Source organism: Apodemus sylvaticus, chromosome 1 (genome assembly GCF_947179515.1).
Source record: "Apodemus sylvaticus chromosome 1, mApoSyl1.1, whole genome shotgun sequence".
Classification (NCBI taxonomy): Eukaryota; Metazoa; Chordata; class Mammalia; order Rodentia; family Muridae; genus Apodemus; species Apodemus sylvaticus.
In genome coordinates, this window is record NC_067472.1 from 108281296 (window position 1) to 108301242 (window position 19947).

The 19947-nt window shown below is 40.1% G+C and overlaps 1 protein-coding gene across 1 annotated transcript in view; it reads right to left on the reverse strand.

Annotated features, from left to right (window-relative positions):
* Positions 1-19947, reverse strand: part of Rsf1 (remodeling and spacing factor 1) — a 122332-nt gene that overhangs the window by 73253 nt on the left and 29132 nt on the right. The window contains exon 2 of the mRNA XM_052158346.1: positions 6618-6709. Coding sequence (XP_052014306.1) covers positions 6618-6709 — 92 coding nt within the window. The remainder of the gene's footprint in view (positions 1-6617; positions 6710-19947) is intronic.

Here is a 19947-nt window from a genome sequence, read left to right on the forward strand (position 1 = left end):
GCTGACTCAGATGGATACAGAAACCCACAGCCAATCATAAACATCTGGAGGAAGGATTGAAGGCCCTGAAGGTGATGGGAACTCTATAGAAAAGGATGAAGACTGAACCACCATGAAGAAGGTGGACCTATAGTACACTCCCCCTGCATATATGCAATAGATGTACAGCTCAGTCTTCATGTGAGTTCCCCAACAACTGGAGCGGGGACCATTCCAAAAGTTGTTGCTGATCTGTGGGATATGTTCTTCTAGCTGAACTGCCATGTCTGGCCTCCGTGGGAGAGGATGTGCCTAACCCTGCAGTGTTGATGCCAGGGTGGGAGGATAACCAGTGAGCCTCTACCCACTCAGAGAAAGAAAACAGGAATTAGGAGAATTGGGGGAGGCATGACCAGAAGGGAGGGCAGCAGTCAGAATGTAAAGTGAACAATTAAGAGGGAGGAGGGAAGGAAGGAGGGAGGGAGGGAGGGAGGGAGGGAGGGAGGGAGGGAAGGAAGGAAGGAAGGAAGGAAGGAAGGAAGGAAGGAAGGAAGGAAGGAAGGAAGGAAGGAAGGAAGGAAGGGAGGAAGGGAGGGAGGGAGGAGCAAGCAAGCGGAGCAAGCCATCACGAACAAGCCATCCATCATTCCTCCATGGTCTCTGCTTGAGTGAGTTCCTGCCGTGGCTTTCTTCAGTGATGAACTATGATCAGAGGTGTAAGCAAAATAAACCCTTTCCTTCCCCAAGTTGCTGACCAGAGCTAAAGATTCTTAATTCAAAATATCAAGTGGCCCCGATAGTCTATAAAGGATTCTCAAGACTTTTTTTATTGCTATGATAAAACACTGTAACCATGGCAACTTACAGAGAAAAAAGGGGGGGGAGGACTTATTTTGGGCTTACAGTTTCAAATGGTTAGGGTCAACAGTAACAGAGACCATATAGTATCAGACAAAGAAGCTGGAGTAGCAACCAACAACTCACATCTCAAAAAGCAAACAGGAAGCAATGAGAAGGCACTGGAAATGACAAATGGCTTTTGAAACCTCAAAGCCTGCCCCCCAGTGATATTCCTCCAGCAGGGCAACACTTCTTAACCCTACCTGTTGAGGTTCAGTCTTTTGCTATGTATTATAATACTAAATACTGGCCCCCAAGGCCTGGTTGCCCACAGGGATGAAAGAATCCCCACCTACAATGTGACTTTTCTTCTTAATATAAAGCTATTGGTTAAATAAAGATTCTGACAACCTATAGCTGAGCAGGAGATAGATGAGGAACTGGGTTCCTCAGCTTGGGGTCTAAGGGAGAGCACAGGGGGAGAAGAAAGCAGAGAGAAGACACCATGGGGTAAGAATCTTAAAAACATGGCCACAAGGGCTAGTCAGTTGGAGTTAAGAGCAGACCACACAGAACAGGGCAAGTCATATTGTGCAAAGTAGACATAATAGCTTAGAGGATAGATATCTACCCAGCTTTGGTGATGATTGAGGCTTACTATAAATATAAAGGTTGTATGTCTTTTATTTGGGAATGGAATATCAAAGGCAAGGTAGAAACCCCAGGTTGAGATTAAATATCAACTAATACACCTGCCCAAACAGTGCCACCAACTGGGGGCCAATTTTTCAGAAGTCCAAAAATATGGGGGGGGGGCATACTATTAAAACCACTACAGTGGCTCCAAGTGTGAGGTGGAAAAGCATTCAGGATAAAAAATAGGAACTAGATACAGTGGTGCACACTGAATGCCAATACTTGGGAGGCAAAAGCAGGTGGATCTCTTGTGAGCTCAAGGTTAGTCTGTTCTCCTTGAAGCAGCGGTTCTCAACCTTCCTAATGCTGAAACCCTTTAACAGAGGTCCTCATGTTGTAGTGATCTTCAACCCCAAATTTATTCTTACTGCTATTTCGTAACTGTTACTTTGCTACTGTTACTAATCATTATGTAAATATCTAATATGCAATATATATGATATCTGTAAAAGGGTCAGTCTATCACAAAGGGGTCTTGACCCACATGTTGAGAACCACTGACACAGTTTACCAGGCCACCCAGAACTACATAGTGATGTCCTGTCTCAAAAACAAACAGGTTCTGGAGAGATGGGTCAGCAATTAAGAGCACTGGCTGCTCCTCCAGAAGACCCTGGTTCTATTCCAAGCAGCTACATGGCAGCACACAACCTTCTGTAACTCTAGTTCTAGGGGATCTGAAACCCTCTTCTAGCCTCTAAGAGCACCAGGCATGCAATACACATGGTGCATAGATATAAAGGCAAACATCCATATACATAATACAATTGAATTAATTACATGTATAAGAGAACACATATATAGGTATGGTATATATAATTACAATGCCCTTTTATTCAAGAAATTTAAATATCTGTAGATTTTGGCATCTGCAAAATATTATACAGAACGAGGCACAACAAATGGATATTTAAGACTAAACATTGCAAACTATAGAACTTTTTAAAGGAATTAAAGAAGACCTTAAAAGAAAATTAAATGACAGACTATACCTATGGATTCCCTAGTAAAGTTACTTTACTAGGATGGTAATGCACTATGATATGACCCAGATTAAACAACCACTATACAAATTCAAGCTGGCATTTTTTTTACAAATCGGTAAACTAACCCCAAATTCATATGGAAATCCAAGATCAGAACAGGCAAAATAATCTTGAAGAATACAATTTTATTTTTCAAGGTGGTGGGGTCTTTAATTCCCCAGAGGTATGTAAATTTTGGTGAGTTCGAGGTCATCTTGACCTAAAGAGTGAGTTCAGGGACAGTCAGGGATAGACAGAAACCCTCCCTGCATACCACACCCCCAGAAAGAAAGAGGTGGGGAGATGAGGGAGGGAGAGAGGGGGGGAAAGGAGGGGAGGGAGGGAGGGAGGGAGGGAGGGAGGGAGGGAGGGAGGAAGGAACGAAGGAAGGAAGGAAGGAAGGAAGGAAGGAAGGAAGGAAGGAAGGAAGGAAGGAAGGAAGGAAGGAAAGAAGGAAGGAAAAGTGAACTTATATATCCAAAACTCAAATGTTCAGTGAGCACCAAGCACTCTTCATAGTGGGCAAGGCCCACTGAAAGCAAGCCACATACCATAAACCGATAAAATGTTCCTTCACTTTACAATGGAAATAAACAAGGACTCACACATGCCAAAACATAACGATGGATCTTGAAAACATCACTGAAGTAAAAAAGAACAGGCCCAAGGGCCTTGTGCTAAGAGCCCAAGTACAGCAACAGTCAAGAGTAAGCAAACCCTCCCTCCCTGACAAATGCCAAAGCTGAGGGTAGAAAGCAGAAGTCTTTAATACAAAGTTTCCTTAGTAATGAAAAATGTTCTGGAATTATACAGTAGTGGCCACTACACAGCACCATGAATATAATATCACTAGCAGAAAATGCCTGTAAGAGAAAGCAGACCCAATTATGTGTATTATATATTACACATATATAGCCTTACAATGTCCCATTTAAATATAACATCCAGAACAAGCAAACTCAAATTATAAAATACAGGGAAGTGTGACTATTGCTAAAGAGTATGAAGTTTCTTCCCTGATTAGATGCTGATGTGTTTGTTCAACTCTGAATGCACTAAACACTATTCAATTCCAGAGTCTGAAGGGAAGGATTTACACTTGAGAACGTATCTCATGCCTCTAATTCCTAACTAAAGAAGGTGGATCTTTGTGATTAGAGGCCAGCCTGGTCTACAGAATAAGTTCCAAGCCCACCAAGACTACTCAAAAAACCCTGTCTTAATAAAACAAAACAAAAACTGCCTAATGCTTGGACCTGTCCAGAGAATGGAGCTAATACTTTAAAAGATAGGTTTTTTCTTTCCCCTTTCCATTTCTCTTTTCTTTTCCTTTTTCCTTTCTTTCCCCTTCTCCCTCTTCCTCCTTCCCACCTTTCTTTTGTTTGTGAAGGCTGGCAGGCAGAAATCTGTAACATGCTATATGCTACTGAGCACACTGAAGACTACACACTAGAGACCAGCCTACATTGCACAGTGAGACCCTACCTCAAAAACAAAAACAGCCTAATATAAAAGATATTAACATTTCTTATAGTTCTTTTAAATAATATGTTAAAACTAGCATCCTGATATCCCGGCATCTCTTCTTAAGCTCCAAACCCTCCTCATAAAATAATCATTTTGCAAAATGCAAAAACAACTATTTCACTGGTATTTTAAAAAGCACTTGAAATAGCTAAAACTTTATTATTTATCATTCACAGACAGATTAATGTTTTCAGCAATTTAATTAAAATTTACCTAAATTTGCTTTTAGAAAATTCCATTACATAAATGCTTTGAAAAACTAAGCCAACTTTACAGCACTTTATTTTATATTGAAATAAATAAATTTATTGAAAATTATTAAATTTATTGTGTATACATGCACGTAAGCATGCACAAATGCACACGCATGGATATATGCCTAGGTGCACACCAACCACAGGGCACATGAGGAGGTCACAGAACTTGAAGAAGTCACTTCTCTCCTTCTACCATGTGGGTCTAAAGAATAAAGCTCAGGTCCTCAAACTTGGTAGCAGGCACCTACTGAGCCATTTGATTGACCTGTTAGTGCTATTAGCATTTATTCTTTTAACATCTGCCTTTCCTTTTGTTGTTTTGAGGACAGGGTTTCATGTAGCCATGGGGATCTGTAGCTCCTTTTGGATGATGAATCTGAAATCTTGTGATCTCCCACCTTCCAGCTCTAGAATGCCTGGATGACAGGCTTATGCAATGTTAGGAATCAATCAAACCCAGGGCCTCTGTTATGGGCCAGGTTCTACCCACCGATCAATATCCCCAGCTGAATGTATCTTATATTGATTCTTTTTTCAAACGTCAGTTCTACAAATGTAGGGTTGGAAGATTATGTCCCTACCCTGTTGACTCTCGTTGGCATTTTGACTATTTCAGTCAACAGAGAATAGAAGTGACCTTTCCAATTCCTAATCTGATGAACACTAAACTGATTCAAATTGCTGTTGTATGTGGTATATAATTCAACAAAGATAACCAAATGTATGATCTGATTATAAAAACAACAGTTTTTGTCTATGATGAACCCTCTTCTCACAGCACCTTAGAATCCTACACATCCTCCTCCCCCCAAAAAGAATAGGAATGATAATATTTAAACACTTTTATTACATTTATTTGTTAGCTTTTTGTGTGGTTTCCAATGTGAGAGGGAGGTTAGAGAACAACTTTCAGAACTCCACCCCACTGTGTAGAGCCCAAGGATTAAATTCAGATAATCAGACTTGCTGGCAACTACCTTTACCCACTCTGCCATCTCATGGGCTGGGTTAAAATTTTTAAAACACACAAGAAAATTCTTTTCAATAGCTTAAAATTGTAACCTAATACTCTAATATAGTGGTTCTCAGTCTTCCTAGGGCTGAGACCTTTGAATACAGTTCCCCATGGTGTGCTGGCCTTCAACCATGAATTATTTCTGTTGCTACTTCACAACTGTAAACTTGAATGGTAATGTAAATATCTGATATGCAACTCACAGGTTGAGAACTGCCGCTCTAGTATGTTACACAAGTCAAAATACCACCACAGCGCATCATGTAAATCAAGTGCAACGCACCCAAGCCTGGGCTGCTTAAGCGTGTGGTGCTCACCATCTGGACGTAATTCTGGACAATGAATCTGAATTCATTGAATTCCTGGGGGTGGAGCTCAGTGTGCAGAATGTTTGTCTGGCAGGCACAGAGCCTGAGATTCTGTCCCCAGCACCTCATGGTGGCACACAGCAACAATCTTAGCACTCAGAGATAGAGGCAAGAAGATCAAAAGTTTAGTCACCCTAGACAAGGAATGATTTTGCTTTTAGCAGGATCCATCCTACAGCTGAGATGACCCAAGCTGTCCTGATACTTGAGAGTTTTCACTTTTTAACTCAATGGATAATTTAAAAGTCTTTCCTACTGACCTAACAGATTTAAGAGATGTTCTCTTTTAAAGCAGTGATAAACTCAGGTTCTGTCTACAACTTCTGGGTGATGTTAAACAAAAATAACTTCCCTGAGTCTTAGTATATTTGATTTGATCTGGATGACTTTAAAGAATGAATGAGAGAAACTGTGAAAAGTTCTGAGAGAGTAGAAGGGGTGGCATGTGACAAAAACCCCAGCACTGTGGTGACAGACGCAAGAGGACGGGGAATTCAAAGCCAGCTTGGGCTACAGAGATGTCAGCTTTAAAAACAACCACATAACAAAACAAAAACCTCAGGACACACAAAAAAAGAACCAACTTTTCAGTCTAACTCTAGAAAATTAAGACATCTATAGAGGTGGAGTTCTTTGTCTAGCATGTTCAAGGCATGATAAAGCTGTTGCTTAGCCGGGTGTGGTGCGCCAGCCTGAGTGTCACAGAGTTGTTCTCTCCAAAACAACCAAAACTAAATATGCATACAATGTTGTCTCCCAATACAAACTTAACACACAATAATAACAAAGAGTGCAGTCATATTATGTAACTCTAAAAAATTTGTTTTAAAAGCATATTACTAAATGCAAACACCAATTCATGTTAGACAAGGATAGTATTTCAGTGGCAAAAAAGGTAATTTGCAGTTACCTTGATCAAGTATTTTTCCCATCTGTCTGCTGTAACGGATTTGCCAATCTTCCTCATTAACTTCAAATGGAGCTCCACCAATTCTTTTGGTACTTAAAAAGAAGGGAAACTACCATTAGCCAACAAAAGAAAATATTTACAAACATTTAAGATTCTAAAAATAAACAACTTCTTCCATCTCTGAATACTTTCTCAAAACACGGACGTTGATTCTTTCTACATCCTGTAAATCCTAAAAGCCTGAACTAGAGTGAAAAATGACTAAATGACTACCATTTTCTGAGCACTACTAGGGAACAGTCATATTTCAAACTATCATTAAGAATGAAATCTATTGTAAATTACAGAGTAAGTCACAGCAGTTCACTAATCACAGAAGCCCCGCCCCCGTGCAGGCCCCACGCGGGGCAGGGATGGGGGGCATGTGCAGGAGAGCAGAGCAAAGTCAATGCTCTCAACTTTCTGCCTCATTTTCTGTAAACAGAAAACTGTTCCAAACTGATCTGGCTCAGTATTAATATGACTGGAAATGAGGCTCAGAGGTAAAGCACACTACCCAGCAAGTAGAGGCTCCAGGTTCAACCCACAGTAACACAATAAACCAATAACCATCAAATAAAGGCTCTTAACTATACAACTAAAATTTCTCATGTGTTCCTCATGCTGTACATTTGGATTCTAGACCAAGGTATAAATTCATACAATGAGAAAGGAATTGAAGAATATATATATCAGGTTGGTGTACATTTTAGAAACTGGTTAACGGTGTTCAAACTTTCAAACAAAACAAGAACCTATTCTTCAAATCTAAATTCTACATAATGAGCTAAACTTCTCTGTAGCATATAGCATGTTACAGATTTCTGCCTGCCAGCCTTCACAAACAAAAGAAAGGTGGGAAGGAGGAAGAGGGAGAAGGGGAAAGAAAGGAAAAAGGAAAAGAAAAGAGAAATGGAAAGGGGAAAGAAAAAACCTATCTTTTAAAGTATTAGCTCCATTCTCTGGACAGGTCTAAGCATTAGGCAGTATCTTCAAGAGGAACGAACGCTCTTCCCTCACTGGCTTTTGACCCTTATTCTCTGGTCTAAAAGATAGTAATTTTAATTCCTCTTCATTAGAAACTTCAAAAGATTGCTCTATCATCCCTCAGGTTCTCTGTTATCACTGAAAACAACCAGAGTTCCTCTAAATATCCCTCAGGTATGATCTTATTGTTTTTAAATTATATTAATTAGCCCTAAGGGAAATATAGAACACATACAACTGCCAAATTTTGTATTTCTCAAATCCCAAATACCACTAGCAACCTAAAAGAAATTACAGGTATCCTACTTACATTTTTTTCCATAATCAAATATATCAAGAAAATGACAGACCAAAAAAAAAAAAGGTTTTTTTAATAGCAAGAATTCTCAGTATTTGTTAATTGCCCTTATGATGTACTATGAGTATCTTAAAAATAAATCTGCAGCATTCAATATACTTGATCTAATATGGTGTTAAATATGAACACTGTGCAGACCACTCTAAGACTGGGAAATGATGGCCTCACTTTCTACAGTCCTTCATTCTCTCAGGAGCTTTATCTGAAACCACTTCTAACTTGAGATATCCTGGAAGTTTAACATTCACCCATTCAACAATTTCTATGAGTCTACTATTAGCAAATGAAAAATAGTCCTTGTCCTCAGTGAGCCTACAAGAGTGACTCCTGCAGATGGGCTGGCCACAAAGAGGTAGACAATCACTCTAAGACCTGAAGTACAGGATGGACTAGGGAAAACTTCATATAAAACTTCATATAAAAACAAAAGTAGATATAAACAGCTACAAACAACACAATGAACTTCTGACAGGGGCTTTCCATAAAGACAGCCTTACAAAGCCAGCTAAGAAGACTGATTTTGCTTACAAGTTGCAGGAGACTGCTCTGTATTTTAGAAATATCTCAATGACTGAAGAGAGGAAACTAGATTTTAAAACAAAAGCTTTCATTTGCTTGCTTTGAGAGTAGGGCCAAATTCTGAAGTAAAGTCAAGAAAGAATTTATAAAGATGAGAGTAGTCTGAACTATTAAAGACACAGCTCTGAGAACTGAGACACGGTTTAGGAAATAAAATCAACAGAATGCTGTGAAGGTTGCTAGTGACTGCAGTGGTGGAGTGAAGATGGAGCTTACAGCCCAAGAGAAGCACAAACAGACGAACCCACGGGGGCTCATTGCTGGTTCTTCCACTCTCTGCAAGAGGTCAGGACCAAAAGACTTTGGTTATCTCCTGGAGTTCTGAAATAGTAAAATGCTAGATAGAATCCAAAGACCTTTGATTTTATTTGTTACGAATTTTGGAAACTAAAATCACCTTCAACTTTTCCATTTCCCAAATATATATAAAGTTAATGATTTGCCTAACTACATCTCAAGTCTGCTACCTTCTAACCTCAAGTTACTTCAGGCCTGCAACCTTCTCACTTCAGGAAAAAAAAAATTGCTAAACACGGTCTATACTCAAACCACATTGGTAAGTACATTTATAGCTACAAAATACCTATATAAACTCACTTAAATTTCTTGCCCTTCCCTCAGAGTCTCGATAATTATTTTCAGTGTAGTGCCCATCCCTTCCTCTCACATTTTCACTGAAATCTTCATAGAAATCTCTTTGGTCTGTGTGATGGCCACTAACCCTTTCCCTGCCTGTCGCCTATGAGTTGTCCCTGTGAGCTCCTCCCATGTCATGACGTGAATCAACTTCATCTTTCAATGCCTGCGAAGTGCAAGTCTCAGGCATTCCAAGACCAGGATGCATGCATGTCTTTTATTCTTAGACTGTTGCTTCTCATACTTTCTGCCTGCCTGCATCCAGTGGTGACTCAAGACACCAGGGTACCTGCCTTCCATCTCATGCAGAAATCATGAAAGACTTTTATTCTGTTGGCACTAATTTTAAAAAAGCTAAAAAAAAAAAAAAAAAAAAAAAAAAAGCTAAAAAAAAAAAATCAACACACAATTACCATGCTTCTCACTCTTTTTAAAAACCTTGATTATGTTAACTTAGGTATATAAAAACATAAGTATTACAGAATTTATTAGGACAGGCTCTTATTATAGAGTCACATGTTAAGTGATGTCTTCCATACTGTTACAGTGCTAGAGAACAGAGTTGGCATATTAAATTAAAATTCATAACTCAATATTTAGTAACTAGAAATCTGAATGAAAACGGACCCCACAGGCTCATAGAGAATGCACTATTTGAAAGGATGAAGAAGTGTGGCCTTCTTAGAGGAAATGTGTCACTGGGGGTGGGCTTTGAGGTTTCAAAAGCCCATTCCAAGCCCAAAATTCCTCTCTTCCTGCTGCCTGTGGCTCTGGATGTAGAAATCTCAGCTACTTGTCCAGCACCGTGGATGCCTACATGCCACCGTGCTCCGTACCATGATGCTGGGATAATCTTTTTGTACACTATGTAAAGATGTTTCTCTCCCTTCCTCAAGAGGAAAGGACAGGCGGGACTTGAGCGCAGGAATTGGAGCTCGGGAAAACAATCAGGTGAGGGACTCACCAGCCAGACACACAGGAAGTCGGATAGCAAGGCTGAGGCGAGGTAAGGAGCTGCATGGCAGGCAGCACTGAGACACACGAACAGGTTAATGAGTGGAAGGGCAGCTGCGAACAAGCCTAAGCTGAGGTCAAACGTTCATAATTAATTAAAGGTCTCCATGTCATTATGGTAGGCCAGAGACAGTCCAGTAACACCATGATGTCAATGAACTGAACCTCTGAAACTAAGTCAGCACCAATTAAATGCTTTCCTTCATAAAAAGCTGAAGTAGTCACGGTGTTTCTTCATAGCAATAGAACACTGACTAGGACAGTAACTGAACTTATTTAACTTTTGCTTACAAAGAGAACTAAAATGTGATGATCATTAAGAGCAATGAATATGTCGACTGATAAAATAAATGGGCAAACACTCAATGGGGTTGGGAGATAGCTTGGTGGTACAGCACATGTTTCCCACTCTAGAGTTTACAAACTCTAGCTCTCAGCCGGGTGGTGGTGGCGCACACCTGTAATCCCAGCACTCTGGGAGGCAGAGGCAGTCGGATTTCTGAGTTCGAGGCCAGCCTGGTCTACAGAGTGAGTTCCATGACAGCCAGGGCTACACAGAGAAACCCTGTCTCAGGGAAAAAAACAAAACAAAACAAAACAAACAAACTCTAGCTCTCTATCCTTAGCAACCCCTAAAATTAGCTTGATAATTAATAAAATTACCATACTATGAAACTGAACATTCTCTAAAGTAGCTATTTATTTAATAGAGCACTGTGGCATGATAGCATGTTCTTCTGTATCTGTAATTTCCAACACAGCAGCCATTTAGCCACATGAGGCTACTGAGTACCTGATATGTGGCTAATGAAAGTGAAGAACTAAGCTATTTTAATTACTTTTGAGTTTTTTAATTGTGTATATCTTTATGTGTCTGTGTGCAAGTGAATGCATACACATGAGCGTAAGTGCCAGCCAAGGCCAGAAGAGGTCACTGGGGTTGGAACTGCAGGCGGTTTAGGAACCAGCCAACATGGTTACTGAAAACTGAACTCCAGTCCTCTGGACGAAAAGCAAGAAGAGCTCTTAATTGCCGAGCCACCTCTCCACGACCAGAGCCTAGCTACTTAGTTTTATTTAATCTTTAAATAACTTTATATTTACTTACTTTGCGTATGTGTCTAGATACATGTATGAAAACAAGCCTGTGACAGCCACAGGACGGCTTGCCAGAGTCAGTCCTCCCTCAAGCTAGGCTTACCAGGCTTGGCAGCAGGCTCCTTCACACCAGTGAAGCCATTTACCAGCCCTAATTCTACAAATCGTTTATTTGTTTGTTTGTTTTACAAGACAGGGTTTCTCAAGTAGCCCTGGCTTTCCTAAAACTCCCTCTGTAGACCAGGCTGGCCTTGGACTTATAGAGATCTGCCTGCCTCTGCCTCCGGAGTGCTGGGACTACAGGTTACGCCTCTACACATGACTAAAAGTATTAATTACATTCTTAAATCACATGATCATTTTCTACTATTGACAAGCTCCAATTTTATTCGTCAACTACAACATCTTAAATAACCTAATTTCCATATTACTTATTAACTTTCTTGGAACTGTTTACTAGCTTCAAACCATTCTTTTCTGAAAAGCATAGATTTCTGTCCCAACTGAACTAAGATCTCTACCTCAGAACCCTTTCCTTCATGAGGCCTCAGGAGGTGAAAGATTCCAAAGCAGGAAGAAAAGGTCAGGGGTCCAGTCAAGAAGATCCTGCCAGAGGACACAGCATGGAGCAGAAGTGGTACAATGCAGCCTGTAGAGCCAGCCCAATTACTCAGAGAGTCCACACTGACACTTCTCTAAGTATCTTTTTATTATAAAGTCTTAAAAATGTTATTCCTTCTGCAAGTCTACTCTGTTACTTAAATTTGCTTTTTGAATGGTATAAACTTACAGCACCTTATGCCTAATCTCTTCCTTGATCCTTTAAAAGGCTATTATTTAAATTTCCTCTATACCTACGAGCAGAGATCAATTCAGTATGAACTCAGTTATTTATGGTCCTGGGTGAGAGAACACTGATTTCTGACACCGTGACTGGAAGACACGCTTACAGGACGCTTTCCTTACTGCCAGTTCTCCAACTGTTGTGGAGCAGAGTTTTAGAATAATGAGATGATCCCTCAGGTCACTTGATCCTTAAAACGACTGTCCTGTGTTCATATATCTCACCTGCAAAGAGCTCATTTAACCAATCATCTTAGCTTTCCAGAATAAAATGGCTTAAAGAATGAAATGGCTTAGACTGTGAACTATACATTAGAACCCCTGAAAATGTATAAGACCCAGAAAAAGTCTAGATAAGTATAATAGATGCAACTACACTAGCTTATTACCATTTCGAACTAATGCATCCAAGAACAGCCACGAATCAAGGAGAAAAGACTCCATCCTTCCACTCCAGAGTTCTGCTTGGAATAGAATTCTGTTCCCACATAGTAACACCCCAAACTGGCTCAGGTGAGACCAAATCCAAAAGTGGGGAGTGTATTTACTATAAACAAAGTAATTGGTTCAGATGCTAGATAGAACCTAAGGTCAGTCGAGCTGTAAAACTGGAAGAGGAGGAGAAGGAGAAGAAGGAGAAGGAGAAGAGGAGGAGGAGGAAAGGAGGAGGGGGAGGAGGAGGAGGAGAAGAGGAGAAGAAGAAGAGGAGGAGGGGAGGAGGAGGAAGAGGAGGAGGAGGAGGAGGAGGAAGGAGGAGGAGGAGGAGGAGGAGGAAGAGGAGGAGGAGGAGGAGGAGGAGGAGGAAGGAGGAGGAGGAAGAAAGAAAGAAAGAAGGAAGGAAGGAAGGAAGGAAGGAAGGAAGGAAGGAAAGAAAGAAAGAAAGAAAGAAAGAAAGAAAGAAAGAAAGAAAGAAAGAAAGAAAGAAAGAAAGAAAGAAAGAAAGAAAGAAAGAAAGAAAGAAAGAAAAAGAAAGAAGAATCCTGGCAGAGGGCAACTGACGGATTTCAGACAAGGGCATCCAGCACCAAGGGCTCCAGCTATAATAAGTATCCTTATTTTCCTTGCTTTTCTTTCTGCTCAACTTAACAATTATGATAGGCGGGGAGGCTCAAACAACTTAAATGAATAATGAAGTCATCATATTTCAGAGCAAGAAGGTATTTCCCCCAGCATTTTCTCCAACAATTTCAACCTACTGAAAAACTGAAAAACCAGTACTAGTTGAAACCCTTCACCTCCATGTACCAAGTGCTGAAATTTTTTCACATTTTACAGAGTTAATGCTACTAGGAAATGCCTCTCTAACAATACAGTTAACAAAAGGATAAGCAGCAACTAAGCAAATCAATGAAGAAAAATGTACAAGGCAAGAAGAGATGCATGTAAAAAGTCTCAAGATAATCCGAAGTGTAGCGGCTCTGGACAGATGCAGTGATGCCCGCTTGGCGAGCAAGCTGCAGGCCCTGGGACCAATGACTGCACCTTCACAAACAAAGACGGAGCTGGAGGAGGAAGCAAAGCTCAAATAAAGCCTTTTTGTCAGTATTTGGATTTTTTCCTAACCCAGTTAAGCTTAGACTTTATTCTAAGTGTAATGAGAATCCACAGAAGGATTCTCATTCCTTGATTTTAACTTTTTTTTTAAAAGGTCGATGTACATCCAGGTTCAACTTGAAAATATTCTACAGAGACCAAGGCAAGACAGATGAAACAAAATTGCACTATGGCTGAGTAATAAGCACAGAAAACTCACTGTATAAACTGATGCTTCATTATTTTATGTATATGTGTTTGTGGTGGTGAGTCTGCGTGGACCACCCGCATGCAGAAGCCTGAGGAGGCCTGAGGAGAGCATCAGACCCTCTGGAACTGGAGACACAGGCTACAGGAGACCATGCCGGTGCTGTAAACCGAACCAGGTCCTCTGCAAGAGCATTGAGTGCTCTGAACTACTGAGCCCACAATTGGTGCTTTTGTCCTGTTCAACATTTTCTTCTACTTTAAAGAGACATGGGATGGTTAAGATCCCATAGGGGACAGATAAAACTAAAAGGTTATTGCTATCTATATGCAAGAAATAAAACAAAATGCTTGGGCTAGTCTGCAGGGATGAAAAGAAGCACCACCAAGGAAAACTGTAAACATACAAAGACTTTCTAAATCTCTAAAATTCTGTATACCAACACCTTCTATCTTACTCCAAAGAACTAACTACTTTATGCAAGTCCTGTAATACCTATGGTATCCTTTTTACTCTTGAGACAGGGTCTCAGTTTGTGCACAGATTGTCACCATACCTGGTTCTGAAGATTCTTTCAAAATGATCACAACAGGGACTAGGGACCAGGAGTTTAATTAGTAAAGAAATATTCGATCACTAGGTACTGTATCACCCTGAGCTTTAGATCTTTGGTGGTGCAAACCACCAGGGGTCTGCCTGCACTCAGGAACTGAGCACATAGGCTGTTTGTCTGCCAGCCCGCCAGGCCCAGGGCCTGTGTCCTGCCCAGAGAGCTGCTGAAGGAGAGAAGCCCCGCAGCCATATTTGCTGCCTGCCAGGACAGAAAAGGATTACTAATTCTGAGCTTTAGATCTCTGGTGGTGCAAAACACCAGGGGACTGCCTGCACTCAGGAACTGAGTACATAGGAGGTTTGTCTGCCAGCCTGCCAGGCTCGGGGCCCTTGTCCTGCCTAGAGAGCTGTGGAAGGAGAGGAGCCCCTCAGCCATATTTGCTGCCTGCCTGGACAGAAAAGGGTCACTAGGTACTGTATCATCCTGAGCTTTAGATCTCTGGTGGTGCAAACAGCCAGGGGTCTGCCTGCACTAAGGAACTGAGCAGATAGGCAGTTCATCTGCAAGCAAGTCCGTCCCAGGACCTGTGTCGTATGTGAGAATCAACAGAGGGAGTGACCCCCCACCACACCATCTTCACTCCATTATAGAGCAGACAGAGAACACCTGGTTGACCTTGACAACCTAAGTATAACATTGCTTGAGGCAAGACTGAGAAGGGATCCAAAGGTACAAAAGAGGAAGGCAGCATATCAGTAATCTGTGCCAGAGGAAACCCAGTCATCCAGTGTTGCAGGGATAACCTTAAAGATCCACAGTAGGTTGAAGCTCCAGCCAGTGACAATAAGACCATCTAACACCTGGGAGAACTAGATGGCTAAAGGCAAACGTAGGAAGTTACTAACAGAAACCAAGGCATTATGGCAGCATCTGAACCCAATTCTCCAACAATAGCAAGTCCTGGATACCCCAACACACCAGACAAACAAGATTTGGATTTAAAATCACTGGTCACGATGCTGGTACAGGAACACATAAAGGACATACTTAAAGAAATTCAGGAGAAAATGAATCAAAAATTAGAAGCCCTTACAAGGGAAACACAAAAATCATTGAAAGAAATTCAGGAGAATACAAAAGCCAATAAGGAGGAAACACAAAAATCACTTAAAGAAAAACAGGAGAACTTTGATCAATAGGCAGAAGTCATGAAAGAGGAAACACAAAAATCTCTTAAAGAATTAGAGGAAAACACAAACAAGCAAATGATGGAACTGAGCAAAAACTTCCAGGATCTAAAAACAGAAGTAGAAACAACTAAGAAAGCACAAAGGGAGACAACTTTGGAGATAGAAAACCTTGGGAAGAAATCAGGGACCATAGATGCAAATATCAACAACAGAATACAAGAGATAGAAGAAAGAATCTCAGATGCTGAAGATACCATAGAAACCATGGACTCAACAGTTAAAAGAAAGTGCAAAATGCAAAAAGCTTGTAACCCAAAACATGGAGGAAATACAGGACACAATGAGAAAGCCAAATCTAAGGATTATAGGCATTGTTGAGAGTGAAGATTTACAACTTAAAGGGCCAGCAAATATCTTCAACAAAATTATGAAAGAAAACTTCCCTAACCTAAAGAGAGAGATGCCCATGAATATACAAGAAGCCTACAGAACTACAAACAGACTGGACCAGAACAGAAATACCTCCTGTCACATAATAATCAAAACCCCAAATGTACTAAACAAAGAAAGAATACTTAGGGCAGTAAGAGAAAAAGGGCAAGTAACATATAAAGGAAGACCTATCAGAATTACACCAGATTTCTCACCAGAGACCATGAAAGCTAGAAGATGCTGGGCGGAGCTCATGCAGACTCTAAGAGAACACAAATGCCAGCCGAGACTACTATACCCAGCGAAACTCTCAATTACTATAGATGGAGAAACCAAGATACTCCATGACAAAACCAAATTTACACAATATCTTTCTACAAACCCAGCCCTACAAAGGATAATAGGGGGAAAACACCATTACAACAAGGGAAACTGGAAAAAGCAGGATATTAAGCTTCTTTCAAAGAAGATAACCATAACCACACACATATAAAATTAAAATAAAAAATGATAGGAAGCAATAACCACTACTCCTTAATATCTCTTAACATCAATGGATTCAATTCCCCAATAAAAAGACATAGACTAACAGACTGGTTACGTAAACAGGACCCTACATTTTGCTGCATACAGGAAACACACCTCAGTGTCAAAGACAAAAACTACCTTAGAGTAAAAGGCTGGAAGACAATTCTACAAGCAAATGGTCCCAGGAACAAGCCAGAGTTGCCATCCTAATATCAGATAAAATTGACTTTCAACCTAATGTCATCAAAAGAGACATGGAAGGTCACTTCTTGCTGGTCAAAGGAAAAATCCAACATGAAGAACTCTCAATCATGAACATCTATGCCACAAATACAAGGGTGCCCTCATTCATAAAAGAAACTTTACTAAAGCTCAAAGTACACATTGCACCTAACACAATAATTGTGGGTGACTTCAGCACTCCACTCTCACCAATGGACCAATCAGGAAAACAGAAACTAAACAGGGAGACAGTGAAACTAATTGAAGCTTTGAACAATTGGAGTTAACAGATATATAGAGAACTTTTCATCCCAAAGCAAAAGAATATACCTTTTTCTCAGCACCTCATGGTACCTTCTCCAAAATAGATCATATGGTTGGTCACAAGACAGACCTCAACAAATATAAGAAGATTGAAATAATCCCATGTCTCCTATCAGATCACTATGGAGTAAAAGTGGTCTTTAATAACAGTAAAAACAACAGAAAGTCCACATACACATGGAAACTGAACAATACTCTACTCAATGATACCTTGGTCAAGGAAGAAATAAAGAAAGAAATCAAAGATTTCTTAGAATTTAATGAAAATGAAGGCACAACATACAAAAATCTATGGGACACAATGAAAGCAGTGCTAAGAGGAAAACTCACAGCTTTGAGTGCCTCCAAAAAGAAATTCGAGAAAGCATACACTACAAGATCAACGGAACAACTGAAAGCTCTGGAACAAGAAGAGGCCAATTCACCCAGGAGGAGAAGAAGACAGGAAATCATCAAACTCAGGGCTGAAATCAATCAAGTAGAAACCAAGAGAACCATACAAAGAATCAACAAAATCAAAAGCTGGTTCTTTGAAAAAAAAATCAACAAGATAGATAAACCCTTAGCCAGACTAACCAAAGGTCACAGAGAAAGTATCCAAATTAACAAAATTAGAAATGAAAATGGAGATATTACAACAAAAACCGAGGAAATTCAAAAAATCATAAGATCCTACTACAAAAACCTGTACTCAACACAACTGGAGAATCTGGAGGAAATGGACATTTTCTTAAGACAGATACCAATTACAAAAAATTAAACCAGGATCAAACAGACGATCTAAACAGACCCATAACCCCTAAAGAAATAGAAGGGGTCATAGATAGGCTTCCAACCAAAAAAAGCACAGGACCAGATGGTTTCAGTGCAGAATTCTATCAGACCTTCAAAGAAGACTTAACACCATACTCTTCAAACTTTTCCACCAAATAGAAACAGAAGGAACACTACCCAACTCCTTCTTCGAAGCCACTATTACGCTAATAACAAAACCACACAAAGATCCAACTAAGAAAGAGAATTTCAGGCCAATTTCCCTTATGAATATCAATACAAAAATACTAAATAAAATTCTTGCCCACCGAATCCAAGAACACATCAAAATGATCATCCAACAGGATCAAGTAGGCTTCATCCCAGGGATGCAGGGATGGTTCAATATAAGGAAATCCATAAATGCGATCCACTACATAAACAAACTCAAAGAAAAAAAAAACCACATGATCATTTCATTAGATGCTGAAAAAGCATTTGACAAAATTCAGCATCCTTTCATGCTAAAAGTCTTGGAAAGGACAGGAATTCAAGGCCCATATCTAAACATAGTAAAAGCAATATACAGCAAACCGGTAGCCAACATCAAACTAAATGGAGAGAAACTTGAAGCAATCCCACTAAAATCAGGGACTAGACAAGGCTGCCCCCTCTCTCCATATCTTTTCAATATAGTTCTTGAAGTCCTAGCTAGAGCAATTAGACAACATAAGGAAGTCAAAGCGATACAAATTGGAAAGGAAGAAGTCAAACTATCACTATTTGCAGATGATATGATAGTATACTTAAGTGACCCTAAAAGCTCTACTAGAGAACTCCTACAGCAGATAAACAACTTCAGCAAAGTGGCTGGCTACAAAATCAATGCAAGCAAATCAGTAGCCTTTATATATTCAAAGGATAAGCAGACTGAGAAAGAAATTAGGGAAATGACTCCCTTCACCATAGCTAAAAACAGCATAAAGTATCTTGGGGTGACTCTAACCAAACAAGTGAAAAAGACCTATATGACAAGAACTTCAGATCTCTGAAGAAGGAAATCGAAGAAGATCTCAGAAAATGGAAAAATCTTCCATGCTCGTGGATTGGCAGGATTAATATAGTTAAAATGGCCATCTTGCCAAAGGCAATCTACAGATTCAATGCTATCCCCATAAAAATCCCAACCCAGTTCTTCATAGAGCTAGAAAGAGCAATTCTCAAATTCATCTGGAATAACAAAAAACACAGGATAGCTAAAACTATTCTCAACAGTAAAAGAACTTCAGGGGGATTCAGTATCCCAGACTTTAAACTTTACTACAGAGCAATAGTGATAAAAACTGCATGGTATTGGTACAATATCAGGCATGTGGATCAATGGAATAGGATTGAAGACCCAGAAATGAACCAACACACCTATGGTCACTTGATCGTCGACAAAGGAGCTGAAAGCATCCAGTGGAAAAAAGATAGTCTTTTCAACAAATGGTGCTGGTTCAATTGGAGGTCAGCATGCAGAAGAATGTGAATTGATCCATTCTTATCTCCTTGTACTAAGGTCAACTCCAAATGGATCAAGGACCTCCACATAAAACCTGACACACTGAAACTAATCGAAAGGAAACTGGGGAAGACCCTGGAGGACATGGGCACAGGGGAAAAGTTCCTGAATAGAACACCAATAGCTTATGCTCTAAGATCAAGAATTGACAAATGGGACCTCATAAAACTTCAAAGTTTCTATAAGGCAAAGGACACTGTCAAAAGGACAAAACATCAACCAACAGATTGGGAAAGGATCTTCAGCAACCCTAAATCTGACAGAGGGCTAATATCTAATATATACAAAGAACTCAAGAAGGTAGAACCCAGAGAACCAAATAACTCCATTAAAAAGTGGAGTACGGAGCTAAACAAAGAATTTTCACATGAAGAACTGAGAAACACCTTAAGAAATGTCCAACATCATTAATCATTAGGGAAATGCAAATCAAAACAACCCTGAGATTTCACCTCACACCAGTCAGAAT